The sequence below is a fragment of the Oenanthe melanoleuca genome, chromosome 2 (assembly GCF_029582105.1).
Source record: "Oenanthe melanoleuca isolate GR-GAL-2019-014 chromosome 2, OMel1.0, whole genome shotgun sequence".
NCBI classification, from domain to species: Eukaryota; Metazoa; Chordata; class Aves; order Passeriformes; family Muscicapidae; genus Oenanthe; species Oenanthe melanoleuca.
Window position 1 is genome coordinate 140190668 of NC_079335.1, and position 15212 is coordinate 140205879.

Genomic DNA, 15212 nt, shown 5'->3' on the forward strand with positions numbered 1-15212 from the left:
CAGCTCCCAGTAAAATGGCTCTGCCACCATCTATTTTTGGGCTAGTCAGAGAATGTGAGATAAAATTCACACTCTTGGGATGAACAACCTGGGGCTTCAGTGTTTGTTACACTGATGCTTGTAAGCACTCCAAGAACTATAAAATGTTCGGCTCATTTTAAGTAAGTGTTTTCTTTATTCTGTCTGATTTCCCAGATTTTGCTCAGTTTTACGAAATCACAGGAGGTATGTATCTCTAATTGTCCCATTCTCTTTTCAGTAGATATGCTCTATTTTAACAAAATCAGTTCCAGAAATGGCACAATACATACCCTGTAATCATTCGTGTAGTCATTGAAGATATCAAATACCAAAGATGCCTCAGGAATCTGGCATTAAAGGCTAAACTATAAAGAAGCCTGCAAGAAGAAGTTCAAATGAATTGTGTCTTCCAAAATACTGTACTTAAAAACCACAATGTTTCTATAAGAACTTTTCTGTCAGGCATTTCTCAGAAATTACCAATTTAAATTTACATATTCAAGATGAAGGGTCTTATTTGGATCAAATCTGGTGAAAGACCCAAAAGCTGAAAACCAACCATATAAAACCTTATACCAAAAATAAGTTTTCATTAAATCAGCAACAAACTACACAAAATAAAACCACATTTCCAGTCTTCCACACAATTCAACATATAAATATATAATAAAAATAACATAACACTGAATTAATGATCTGGGACTTTTAAAATTCTAACATAGAAAATTACACCAAACTAGTTAACAGGTCACTTCTGTGGTTCTTCTGACACTAACACAGCAATTTTTTGCAAAAGGTAGATTGAAATACCTTCATTTATGTCAGAAGTATCAAATAAAGAACTTCAAAACATTGGAGAATGGTTTAACTCCCACACAAGAACACCTACACACCCTCTCACAAACCAGTACAGAGGTCCCTGGGTCCTGGCTGCTCCTCCTGCTCCCTCCCACCAGCACAGCCTCAATCCTGACCCCACAGCTGGTCCCTTCCTGGGGCTCCCAGCTCACCTGCATCCCCCGGATCCAGCTGCACAGACAAGGATCTGTGCCAGGATAAAGCAGCATGAGGAGGGCAGAACTCCTCACTTATCACAATGGTTGTTTCACAGGTACAGGGAGTTTTGGAAATAGAGCAGGGCCATGCAGGAAAATGGGAAATGAAACAAGTAACCTTGAGTTTGCAGTGTGCCTCTTTGAATTTTAAATGCATACATCAGTACCTTTAAAAGTTGGGAGCTTCACTTATTTCACAGAAATTGCACATACCAAGTCCAAGTCAAATTTGAAGCAACTGAAGCTAATGCCAGTTTAAGATAAGCTTTGCTGTTACATTAAGTTCTACTTTAACTACGTGTTTTTTTAAAAAAAATTCAACCTGAATTTGATACATGAGAATTCTATTCCCTTCTAAAATCACATTATTTTGACATTTGGCGAAAATTATGCATTAATATGTAAGGACAGCCTTATCATACCTAGGTAATTTAGAATAAGGATTTGTATTTTAATGTTTAAATATCTGAATGATAGCTCAGATGTCTTGGTTTCCGAAATGAGAACTTTCCTCAGTGACCTTCAGTCAGGCTCATATTTAAAATGAAAAGTAATTTGGCACCTTGCCTTCAGGTCTCACACAGCTTCCAAGCAAAAACTGAATTTCACAATCATCCCTGGAAATTATGTAACAGTTTGAGCAGAAATGAGCAAACATTATGGACAATGAACCTATCATAATGTAATACATTTTTTCATTCTAGCAATATTCAGCAGTAATGAAGGGGAAAAAAGGACAAACCTTAAGAGCTTATAATAATAACCTTTGCTAAGTTTTAGCCATTTTTATTCTGTATCCGTGATTCAGGCAGCCAATTGTACCAACTGCTCTGTTTCATGGCTCAGTTCCAGAAATGCTAAATGCATTTAACTTTCACATTTCCCTTTCCTGAAAATCCATTTAAGTACAAAAATGCACATTTGGTAAAAGATGGTACCACCAACCCGTTTCATTAAGATGAAATAACTGTAAATATGAAGCAAATTAATTCATCAGTTCTAAAGCTTCCATTCTAAAGCTCCCACACTGTGACCAGAAAACAAACATAGAACTGCAAACTGAACAGAGAATGGTGAATTGGGCCATGTGTTACAAGAGATTTGCATTGCTAGATTCACCTGAAATTTAACCCATTGCTAAAGTAAAAATGGCAGAAAAAAAATCTACCTTCCCACTCCAAGTACAGAAACTGGCTTCCAAAGTTGAAAGCCACAACTGTAACCAAAAAATACAAAAAAGAAACCCACCACAAAATATAAGGATGCTTTTGGAAAGTTGTATCTACACAAAATTTGCTGTAATAAAGTTCCAAACCTTTTGGTTCCACATTGACAAAAAAAAAAAAAAAGGACTGTGAAAAAGCAAAAAAAAAAAAAATTAAGTAAAAAATTAAAACTTTGAGAATTTAAGTAAGTCAAAATCTACTTTATTTGGTCTTTTTCCTTGGCAGAGAAAATGTTCATCTGCTTAAAAACACCCTTTCCAGGTAGAGCTACATTAAAATGACACAGTGAAAGAATTCCTGATAAATTGTGGAAGAATACAGGGATGACTTATATCTCCTGAGGAAAAAGCCTTATGACTCCAAAAAGTTCAGAGATCAGCTAATATAAAGCTTGAGTGTCCATACAGCCTTGACCACATTTTCTTTTACAGAAAAAAAAAGATCCACACAAAAAAAAAAACCAAAAACTAGAAATAAAAAATATTACAGACATTTTGATTTCTATGTAAAGTTGTAAGATCTAATTCAGGGGTTTATTTTCAATATTTGCACTATTCTAAAAACAACCTAAGCAGCTAGTTTAAACTCCTCATATCTGGAGGTTTTGCATTTTCTTGAAAATCTCACTGAATGCCACCAACATCTTTATTATGAGATCATTATACATGTTTTATGTAATGGATTCATTAACAGATTTTTAAAGTCCAATATTAAGATTCAGCACCGTCATTTGGAAGAAAGAAACATTTCTCTGCTACCAGAAAGGATAAACTTCTTTCAAGTGCAAAAACACACACTGCCTCAGCCTCAGGCTGTGACAGAGGTTAAATTCACTTCGGTGATTCCTGTTAAGTATCAATTTTAATCATACTAAATTAAATTATCTGTTCCCAAAAGTAAGTACATAACGATCATTTATTTAGAACCTTGTTTCTCTCTCTAGGTATCTAATTGTCCACAAAGGCCACATGATTTATGTCTACTTGCCAGAATAGCATTTTGGGCACCTCTGGTTTAAAAAAAGTGTCAAATTCCTCCTGTGCAATGGGACAGATTAAATGACCCATTAAGCTTAATTTAGCTGAGGCACCACTACAAGTTAATTAGTTAAAGGCAAGATTTTCAGTCTAGGTCATAAATTGGGCCCAGTTTCCCACTGAGACCATTTAAGTTAATGAAGAGAATCCAGCAGAATGAGAGGAGCTCACACAGCCTGCGACAGGTCACTGCTGCCAGGGCAGCGGATTCTGTCACTGCAGAACTGTGAGGTGTCACAGGTATGAGACAGCAGCACAGCCATTGGTGAATGAACTGCCCTGCTCTTGAGGCTGCTTTATGCTTCTACCTCTGCTTGTACTGGACCAAGAACATAAAGCAAAGCTTAAAAAACGAAGGTTAAAACTGCATATACAATGATTATGGCCTTAAGAAAAACAGAGTCAGAGACAGCAGAGTCAGAACGTTGCCAAAAGAATGACCCCTTCAGCCCCAGGTAAAGCCTGGGTATCTCAGCACACATATGAAAACAGGCTGCTCAGATCACACCAGAGTGGCATCTGCCAAACAATTCTGAAGCACAGGCTAAGAGGAGCAATGTTACAGTAATTAGCAGCAGTGATGAACAGTGAATATGGAGCTGTTAACTAACCCAAGGCAAGTGAACTCAGCAGCACTGATAGGCAGCAACAGACATCCCAGTACCAGCACAGCTTCCATCACCATTGAATACTCAGCTCTAATAAAAAGGAAGGCTAAGGTATTAAAATACACTCCAAAATATTTTATAGAAACAGAACTTACTATTTAAATAAAAGTTTTTTTTAATGAAAAACGTCTTGCAAGTCTCTCTTTGAGAACCATAGTTCAAGACGCAAGTTTTCTCCTTTTTTTTAATAACTGCATTCAATAATGTATATCAACATCATAATGAAAATATTAATGCCCCACCCTTTTTGAAAACAAGCAGAACTCATAATGGCTTCTTTTACAATCAGGATTTAATTTTACACCTCTAATCCAGGTCACTGAACACAGGCTACAATCAGGTTTTTCTTGTATTGTGACTTTCTTCTTTAATTTGGCTTGATTGCATATTTCCAGAATAATTCAGAGTTCATCAAAATTCCTAATAACTAACCCAAAGCAATGTGATTTTTCAGTTATCCACCTCTGGATCCCACCACCCTGTACAGAGCATCAGAAAATAACTTTACAGGCTTCCTCCTTTCAAAACTACATTATACAGGTGGGTATCTTGTTTTGGTCTTGGTCTCTGTTGCAAAACCAAGGAAAATACTGAGCTGATTCAGCAACACCAATGTTCCTAACACCACAATATCACCATCATCAGTCAAATTATAAAAGTACTGAGAAGCCTCAAGTGAAAATAAAAAAGGCATTCAGAGTGAAATAAGAGAGTGAAATAAGTCTATATTCTGAAATTCCCATCTTTGTCCCAGAAGGGAAAAACCTCACAACTATTAAAAAATACTGAGATATTTGCCATTTGCTCCCTTCTAAAACCTGTCCAATTTTCTTGTTATTGAAAAATTATTTTCAATTATTACTCTATTTATCATCTAATTTTTCAGATTTGAAGCTCCTAGGTTTTTATCATTATTTTATATTACAGATGTATATGCAATTAAATAAACGAAGTCTTTTTAACAACTCCTATCTTAAACCATTTGAACCCATTATGATTCCAAACATGAAATAAAAGAGCACTATTAAGCTCTTAGAATATATTAAAAATAATTCGAGATAAATTATTTTTGTTTAACTATTTCTACATGGCTTTATTAAGTAGATATACTTCACTCTGGATATTAAGCTTTAAAAGTTTAAAGGCTTCAAAGCAGGTGTAGCATCTTTCAAAATACTTTAAATTCCACAAACAAGCAAAATCTGTCCTTCAAAAAACACTCAAAAATTATGTTTAGAACAGCTGCTTGGTAACCTAGGTCAGGTCTGAAATGCAATGAGAATAGGACAAAAGACTAACACCTGCTGAAATGATGATCCTTGGCAAACCCAGCACTTACAGATGACTTCTAAGTCAGAACTAGTAATTAAATGTCTACTTTAAATTATCAAGTATCTGCATAAATTAAGTTCATTTTGACCATGAAAGTAATGGCACTGGTATCATTGATAGAAATCTTAGTATCTGCTACTTATTTCTAAAATTCAGCCATTCAAAAATCACAATTTGTAAATTATTTTCTACTAGAAGATGCTATATAGAACTTTCATAACTCCTGAATTTATCTGATGTGTAAAGAGCTTGTTATCACAAATAACTGCAAAGACCCAACAGAGCTTCTCAGAGGAAATAGATGCCATACTCATACAATTAAAGTGCAGTGACTTCTTTATTCATTAAACACCCTTTTCCACACAGTTCAACAGCAAGCCTCCAGTCAAAGCAGTGATGCATTTAAGCTCAGTAATTACTATCCAAGGCAATGTACTACTTGCAACAATAAAGCTGGCACACTAATTCAACTGCTGCTATGATCTTCAGGTCTCACATCCTGCTCTAATGCAATTAGTCTACAAAGAACTAATTACCCTAATCGAGCAATCACAGTTTCACTGACATCTTACTTCCTCTAGCAGCTATAAACACCATTGGGCTAAGATAGCACTAAATTAGTTTTCTGTATCACTGTTTACAATGCAGTTTGAATTATATTTACAACATTCCCTAAATACTTACTTTACTACCAGCAACTACATAGGTACTCAAAACTACTTGCACCAGAACAGTGTTAATTCTTATGGGTCTCAGTCTGATAATAAAAAGGTAAAAAATCTTCTCCCATTTTTCTGACATTTGTGGTTTGCAGTCTTTGTAAAAAAATACTGCACAAATGAAAATGTCCTTTATTTTCATCTCAGGTGCCAAACCCTTCCCAAACAATAGCAATTTTCAATATTTAGGAATTATTTTAATTTGTAGCAAGATATTTTGGAATGTATTAAAGAAGGGTGCAAACAAGTTGGTTTCACTGCTCAGCTAGCCAGAGAGACTGGGGAATTCATAGCACTGAATGTTTTAAAAACAAGGTAGTCCCATTTCTACTAGATTGACTCTTAACACTGCCTCTGAGCAAAGGAACAGATAAAATGCTTACTAGAATCTTGAGAGGGCATAGTAAACAGCAAGAAAAGTAAGAAACAAAAAATCCACTCTTTGGTTTGTCTGGAGTACTGTTTAAATTCTAATTTATTTCAGCTAGTTGTAAAAGAAAATACAGAAAAAACCCCACAAGGAATTTAAAACAAGTCTAAGAAAACTGATTTTGGATATACTACAGCTCAAGATGACTATTATTTCTACTTGCCTGACTTTTGGCACCATCATTCGGTGTTGTACCATAAGCGTGTGGCAGATTGATGCCATCAGGGTAAAGACCTCTTCACTGGCTGAATCTCTCCAAACCATGTTCAGCAGAGTGTTTGTCTGCTGCTTTGTGTCCAATTTCTTGAGGCACTCCTCAGTTATGTACTGGACTGATATTCTCCCATCACCCTACAAACACATCAAAGGAAAGTTTACTTATAATTTTTTTTAATTATACCCCTTTTCTATAAAAAAAAATACTTCGAAATTTAACTAGAATGAAGTTTTCTTGTACAATAAATAAAACAGAAGCACATATGTATATCTAAGTCTTTAAAATATCAGACCCAAGAGCCAGGGCCCCAGGCACGCAAATGTTGTGCTTTGGTATCCATCCTTCACTGAGGCCAGTGGAAATACTGCCTTTACTGTAAGTATGCTCTGCAACACTTGCATACAATTAGGCAAAATCATTTACTGGCATGAAACGTGAACAATCATCTCTTCTCCATCATCAGTCGGCATGGGATATGAAACCCAGAAATGGATATTGACTCTAAAGTCCTTTACAAGGAGTATTTTTACATTCACAATTCTTGGGTTAACAAATAACAACAAAGTTCAGGGTGGTCGCTACATGTCTGGGTAGTACCAGCAGTGTGTGATGAGGAATGCTTTCTCTTGGCATACAACTGAGTCCACTTCAACATTTTCTTCTCCTAATTTCCTATCTTTATCTTGCCCCCAACTGATCAAAGCTGTCAGGTTCACTGAAGGACACAAGTTAACTAGCTATAAATGTTCAAGAAAGAGGGGTTCCCCACCCGCTCACCTTTTCTTATTTTTTTTAAGATAGGCATGCATGAAAATATAGAATACATACAAAAAAATCACAGGAGAAACACACAAAAAAACATATTTCAATAAATATTATTATTTATATAAAGCCTCCTCAGGGCAGATTTTTTTTCTAATTTATGAATTAGTGTAACTTATCTGTGAACGGAAATTACTGCTTTGTTTTTACCAAGTCATCTCTTAAGCATCTCCTATCTCTAAGCCTCAAGTAGAATCTGCCAGTATTCACATTGCACACAGTGTATGTGCCTGGCAAATTGAGTATATTATTCACATTATGCTGGTAAAGATTTTGGTGTGACAGTAACATGCAGCATCTAAAAACACTCAAGTCAAATGCTGCAAGTGCTCCCTGACAGCATGGCTCTTCCTAAGTTTTTGTTTTAATGAACTTTAAATATGGTGAAATTTCTCACATTCTAGAAGAAAAGCATGCACACTAAGTCCTTTGAATAGCTGCATCTTCTGAAAGGTTACATAAAGGCCAGTAAGAAACTGCTGAATTTATATTTGTCCAACTTTGGTTAGTCAAAGCCTTGATATGAGTAGTAGTAGGCTAAAGTTAGCACAGATTTATTCTGTTTATAAGTTGAAACTATAGTGAAGTTCTATTTGTAACAGTCTCTCTATGTATTATTGCAAAAAGCAGGTGTTTCCCTTTGAGGGCTTTTGAGATAGTGAGTATATACAGACCTATTCTACATGATGAAGACTGTAGTTAAACTTGTAGTTATTTCCATGAGAAAAAAAAATGAAAATACTAAATTGGAGTATCAGTGTATTTCATGATATCTCAGCATCATCATGGACCTAAGAATACAGAGAGTAACAAAATCTCTGCAAAATACAAATGTAAAAAGGCAATTTTAAGCCTTTTTTTAAATAAAAGCTTTGTAGTTTCACAGACACTATCTGTAGTTTAGGATCTATTATTATAGTAAGGAGTTTCCTTTAATGTAAGCAATCAGTTCCAATTGCTTGCAGTGAATAATCATCAATTTTTAAGAAGCAAACAGGCTCCCTTCTACACCTATAGAAAAATACTAGACTTGGAGTGATCACGTTTTTGCCTGTCTTTGCTGGTGCTGCTGCTGTACAAATCCATTCACTACTTACCAGTGTAGTTGTCATTTTACTGATCTCTTCATCCTCATCTTCAGAATCACTGTTTGCATCTTGACAATTTGTACCAGCAGCAGACACAGGCAGCTGAGAGAGAAAAGTTTGGAGTACCCTCAAATACACAAGAAGTCCTTCCTCTGATAGAGATCCTACAGCACACACATTGAAAGAAAAAATCATCAGTGAGATCACACTGTGCTATGAAAAATATTTTACCAGAAATACCTGACCAAAACAAGTTACACCAGATCTTATCTAATTAGTGCATTTTTATGATGAAAAGGGTAAGAAGAGGTAACAGATCTCTCCAACACTTTTATCCACAAATTGTCCTTTTTATTTGGGAATGAACCACGGAAATACATAACATATTAATTTCAACATGAAAAAAATAACAAATTGTTCACTCAGCTTGCTCACCCAAATATGTTTCTCCAACTGTTAACACAAAGTAGAAAAGCCATGGGGCTTGATCACTTCTTCTTGAATATCCACTTTCTGCTAATAATAGTGCATTCAGAAAGAGTTCATAAGGGAAAATAGTCTGCACATCAGCAAGCGCTGGAATGATGAAATGGAATATTTGATCTGTAAAAGGTGCTGCCAGAAACTCCTCTGTGAAGGCTACAAAAATCTGCTGCCTGAAAGGAAGAAAAATTGTTGCTATGGAAAACACAAGCAAAATCTCCTACAATTATACCAATGGAATAATAGATCATTTTGCAAGTATGAACACATCCATCAAAAGGACTGCAAAGATGCTCCATTAATTCTATCCTAGTACATCAAATTCCTCAGATTTCTCAAAAATTAACTTCTTACACTAAATCCTCTTCCTGATGCTCTTACATGCAATTCTACCCTTTAAACTTTTTATGAACTCAAAGAAAACTATTCTGAAGTTAAATACATTTTTATAATATTGACAAAAAAACCACATCTCAAAAACCCCTTTGACACAAAATTCTACTGTAACAAAAAACAAAAACAAAAAAATACAACCTGTCTACATACCTGACTCCTTCTGCTTGTAAGCTGCCTTGGTAATTTCTCTCCATAAACCTCTGCCCATCTGTCACAAAGTTCTTTTGAACTCTAAAACTCTTTTCATCTACCCTTAGCTTCATCTCTCCTCTCATCTAAATTTTCCACACCCTCATTCCTGTGTACTGTGATACCTGCTATTCTCTGTGCTCTGTTTATTGCAGCATTCAGCATTTTATTGCCTTTTTCTTAAACACACCTGAAACTACATTGCTTCAGTGATGTACAGTGTTACCAAAAATCATTACTGTACAAATAAATCAACAAACTGCACTGCAAGAACGGCTGGACACTGGACAACAACAAACTGCACCTCTGACTATAGCAAGTGAGTACACAAATGTTTAATATTATCTTTGTTTACCTTGCACCTTCTGGGCAGGAGCTATATGTAAAGTGCAATGGCTTCAGAACATTCTCCAGAAGTATTTTTGCAATAGGGACACGAGAAACATCAGAATACTCAATACTTGAGGGAAGCTTATTGTTAATTAACAAATAAAGAGACTTGTAGTAGCCTGCAAGGTGAAGAAAAAAAAAAACACCACTCTTAAACACAGTATTTTTTTTCTTCTTTTCCATATAAAACAATACAAATTAAGTTGAAAAATAATTTAGAATTCATTACATGAAGCTTGACTTAGGAAGACATTTTACAATAGTCCAAGTCACACTCACATAATTAACAGGCTATACCAGCAATCTCTTTGAAAACATCACATTATAAAATCATCCATAGATAACCATATTCAAAGTCAGTTTGATTTTCAAAGATCAATCAACTCTTGCTGATGAAGTAATTAGATTTCTTTAAATAATGATTTATGAAAAAGATGTTCTCCTTGAAGTGACTCTAGTCATGTTGTCCTTCCACTCTTTCATAAATGAACAATTTTTCACTCTACCCCCAAACATGACTGCATCATGCAGGCAAGAGGCCTGCTGGCAGAATGTCCTAATTTTGTGATCAGCTTGCCTTAGCAGGCTGAAGAATACAATCACTATTTCCAGAACAGGGCTTCCTCAGACAGTGATAAAATGCATTGTTACCCACGCCATAAAGAAAGCAATTTATTTTTGTCTCTCTGAAGCACAAATGGAACCATGTGATTTCATTCTTCTTAAACCAACTTCCTTCATGCTCAATGAACTCCCAAACTAAGACACAAGTTCCACAATTACAGGAACACTGTAAATGCATAAACAGTGTCACATCATTGAGAGTCCAGTCTAAAAACCCTTCTCAGGGACCACCTAACTTGTCACAGTGGAAGTCCCTATAAAGAAATGACTTAGCAATGCTGACCAGACATACATGGAAGGCAAATTAAATCCAAAAACAAAAACTAATGAAATCTGGTAATAGATTCTTTATAAGTTAAGCATCAAAAATAATTAGGAGACAGAACATCTGCAGTTGCACAAAACCACTTCTTTTTGTTTTCACTGTAAGTAATCAGAAAGCTAAATTTTAGTAAAAAATTATGATTCTATAATCTCAAACTTTCATGTATCAGTTGAGAGGAGAGAACATTATACTGAAAGAACAAATACATGCATTTTGGAAGACATATTTATTACGTAAAAACCAATGAGACAAACGTACAGTTTTTGTTATGCCAAGGCAAATAAAATAAATGTGCCACAATAAGAGTAATTTTTTTTCCTCACAGTGACTTCAACAGAGTCCTTAGTAACAGGATTAGGTAGTCAAGTCCATGGAATGAACTTTAAATATTATATCGAAATATTCCAATAATCAATGATTGGAAGATGCTCTTTCTGCATTTTGTACCAAAGAGGCTGTCCAAGGGATTTATTTCAAAGTGGTTTTGTCTTTCCTCATGATCCACAAGTTCTGCAAACTCAAGCCCCCACACCAAAAAGGCAAAATAATTTATTTTGGACGTTCCCAGAATAATAAAGTCTCTTTGCAACTAAACATCATTTTGGTGTTAACTATCCAATTCATTAACTTTTGCTATGTTTGCACAGGTGTCACTGACTGCAGTTTAGCAAACAGTTTTGCTGATGATGGTAGGAGAGAAATAACAGCCAGGCCACCATCTCTGCTAGGGTGTCTGAGTGCTGGCAGGATGAAAAGGTAATGCCAACCTAGAATAATAATGAATATTAACATTTACAGAGAACAGTACTGCAACACAATGACCAACTTTTACACAACTGAGGCTTAGTTCTGCCACAGTGTGTGTGTCCATGTGAGAGTATTAAACAGGTACTGGAATAAAATTTTTGTTAAGCAATATCCACCTACTCTCAAAATCTGTGCTAAGGTCTGCATAAATAACTTAGTAGAATATTCAATTTATAAACAGAATTTCCAAAGAAATCAAGCAGTAATTTCTCAAGCCATGATCTCATTACAAGGACAATATCCACCTAATGTACACATTAGTGTATGCAGCACTTCATGCATTGTGTCTGCGGTAAAGACAAAAATTTGATTAAACAATATGGGCTCCAGATGTTCCATTTTTGATTATTTACCAGAACTTCTGGTTCCTAGCTACTCACCTTTTTGAACCATGTAGTGCAAAATTTGTTCAATTAATGATGTCACATAGCTGACATCTTGTAAAACAGGCAAATACGTATTCTCAGATGAAAATACCTCAAGCATTCTCATAGGAAGTGCAACATTCAGACTGTCATCATTGCAATTCTGCAGTAGCCTGTAAATGAAATTAAAATTATTTAACAAGATATTCCTCATATTTACCACACATTCACCTTAAAAGTGACTTATATATATATATATAAAGTAACTTATTCCTATCTACTTGGTTTCCAGGTGCTCTCAGTGGTTTAGCCACATCTTTTTGATGGCATCTTTATAATAATAATTCCTGATTTTAGGCTATCTATGAATATGGCATTCTAAATTCTTGCTCTGAGTGGTTTGAAAATTTGGAGGTCTACTGCACAAACTGGAAGAGAAGCAAAGAATAATACATGTTTTACCAACATGTACCACTAACCATATTACAAATTAAGCCATAAAAGCCCAAGAGCAACACGGGCTGGGAACAGGTGCTAGGGAACACCATGTGCATAATCAACACAATATATCTTTGATTACAGGCTGAAATATTAGAAATAAAGCCATTCCCACCCTTCCAACAAGTTGCTTATGTAACAGCTACCAGTAACCACAAAAATTATGATGATTAAAATCTTGTTTAGAATTCAAAGTATTTTTTAATGCAAGATACACATGGGCTCATTTGTTCTAAAAATGTGCTTTCTTCCCTATCCATATTAAGAGCTGCATTAACAAAAGCACAACTCCCACTGGAGTGAAAATGTGCAGCTCCATGCAGTGACACCACAGCTGTGTCCCACTGCACACAGACTTTAAAGTCCACCACTCACATCTTCTGTAGTATCTTTTGTCAGTGTTTATCACACAATTTACACACTGTAAGAACACAAGCTTCGGTTACTTAAATGAAACAATTTTCTAAAAAACAAGTATTTTAAAGCTCTGCAGAGTGTAACTAGTCCCTATTATAGATAAGAACAAATATATGTAGTTTTCTAAGAATAACAATAATTGCCTGATATTCAAGTCAACTTAACAGATTTACCTTCCTGTGACTTTCCCACTACAAATAATAAATTTAATGCTGAAGCCAATAATGTAACTGCTTAATATGTCTTGTATTCAAAATAAAGAGTAAGAAAAGGCATATTAAATTATATTAGTTTTGAAACAACATTATCCAAAGCATTATCCTTGGAACAGATAATTACATCTAAACACTACCAGTTCCCAAGAAAACCTGGCTTCCACAAATATTGCCAATACTATATAAAAACAGTTAAGAAAATGTCAGGCCTATCCTAGGAGAGCACCCCTTAAGCACATGTTGAAATTCAACAGAGTTTAAGAACATTTGATTGTTCTACAAAGAACAAGTATCCTATACCATGACCAATGCATTTTTAATATAAAGTCCTTCTACATAAAATTAATGTACATTTAATACTTCACTTGCTACAAAAAGAAATAAAAAAGTGTCCAACATAATTTCTGAAAACTTTTTACATAGTAGCACACAGAAAAAAAAGAACTTACCTGCAACACAGCCCCAACAGTCTTTTTATTTGGAATAAGCAAGTAAGTCTGTCTGGACCATCCAATTGCTTAACAAACTGAGAACTCTGTTTAATTAAATTCTGACACATCCATACCTGCAACAAGATATGCACAAGTTTATAGGTTATCATTACAAGTTCTATCATCTATGGCAACTCAGTAATATTTCAGTGCTCTTGTGGATACCTTTGGAGGACTTACAAAACACAAACTCACATTGAATCATGTTCAGTTGAGAAAAAAATAATTGTTACTCAGTATAAACTCCACAACCACTAGAACTAAGCTTTCAAAGTTAAGACCAAGTAACACCACCTGGTATTTTTTTGTTATTAAACAGCCATAATTCTTTAATGTCCATTATTAACAGCCACTATGAGTCACACTTACTCATACATTTGGGAAGCTGGCAGCGACTTTGCAATTGATATGCCAGCAATATTGAACAGTGAGAAAAAAAATATCACCCAAACACCTCAAGAATGACCATGGGGCCAAGTGGAAATACTGTCTAAAAATTAAAATCCTAATAGAAGTATATTATTTTTTAAAACTTAGTGTGAATAATACACATAGGATTTTTCAAGGCTTCATTTCACATACTGTGTATGTGTGTGGGCACATGCACTTCTAAAATCTAATTTCAAGTTACTGTGACTAAATGAAAAACAGCAGAGTGCAGTAAAAAGTGCACTTTCAAGTGAAAGACTGGTTTAAAAGTGCATAAAATGCAAGTACTGCAGAAGAAAGTATGTAACAGTACTCACCAAACGCTTTGAATCCTCATTCTGTCTGTAGAAAAAGAGTAACTGGCGAACTAAAAGAGTCAAATTGCCTCCATTAGCAGTAGAAAAGGCTCCTCCAGACTGGGCCAAATTAGCACAGCGATCAAATTCACTTCTTTGGATAGAGTACTTAAAAACAAAACATGCATCAATATATCAGTAATGGTTATGAATTAAAACAGATACAAAATTTCAGCTTCCCATCCTGCCAGGTTGTACAGTAAAACAGATACAACACATATTTGTTAAGAGATCAAAATATACATAAAGCCATAACTCCATTCTGTAACTCCAAAAGTACAGTTGCAGCAAATCTGTTGCTTATCAAGAATTATCACATCAAACACTTTAGTCTAGTTTACTCAAATTAATGAATTTAAACAAAACTCTTTCTTCGAAGAATCTACCCAACAGTAACTTAGAACAACTTCTTGACTCAAACTACTGCCTTAGCAATACTGTAAAAAAAATTAAAAGCTCCACTGGTGTGTGAGAGTTCTTAATACCTAATGTTTTTAATCCAATTTATCAGCTAAAAAAAACACATTGCAGGATCCCACTCAGGTCCAGCCATATCCATGCTTTGCAGAATATACATCCATTTACTAACATATTGAGTTTGAAATGAAAATG

The 15212-nt window shown here is 35.0% G+C and overlaps 1 protein-coding gene across 1 annotated transcript in view; it reads right to left on the reverse strand.

The window, feature by feature from the left end:
• Nucleotides 1-15212, reverse strand: part of UBE3C (ubiquitin protein ligase E3C) — a 68160-nt gene that overhangs the window by 39565 nt on the left and 13383 nt on the right. The window contains exons 4-11 of the mRNA XM_056485076.1: nucleotides 14562-14708; nucleotides 13774-13889; nucleotides 12210-12367; nucleotides 10039-10192; nucleotides 9051-9271; nucleotides 8625-8779; nucleotides 6652-6839; nucleotides 312-398 (exon numbers count right to left, since the gene is read on the reverse strand). Of these exons, the coding sequence (XP_056341051.1) occupies nucleotides 312-398; nucleotides 6652-6839; nucleotides 8625-8779; nucleotides 9051-9271; nucleotides 10039-10192; nucleotides 12210-12367; nucleotides 13774-13889; nucleotides 14562-14708 (1226 nt within the window). The remainder of the gene's footprint in view (nucleotides 1-311; nucleotides 399-6651; nucleotides 6840-8624; nucleotides 8780-9050; nucleotides 9272-10038; nucleotides 10193-12209; nucleotides 12368-13773; nucleotides 13890-14561; nucleotides 14709-15212) is intronic.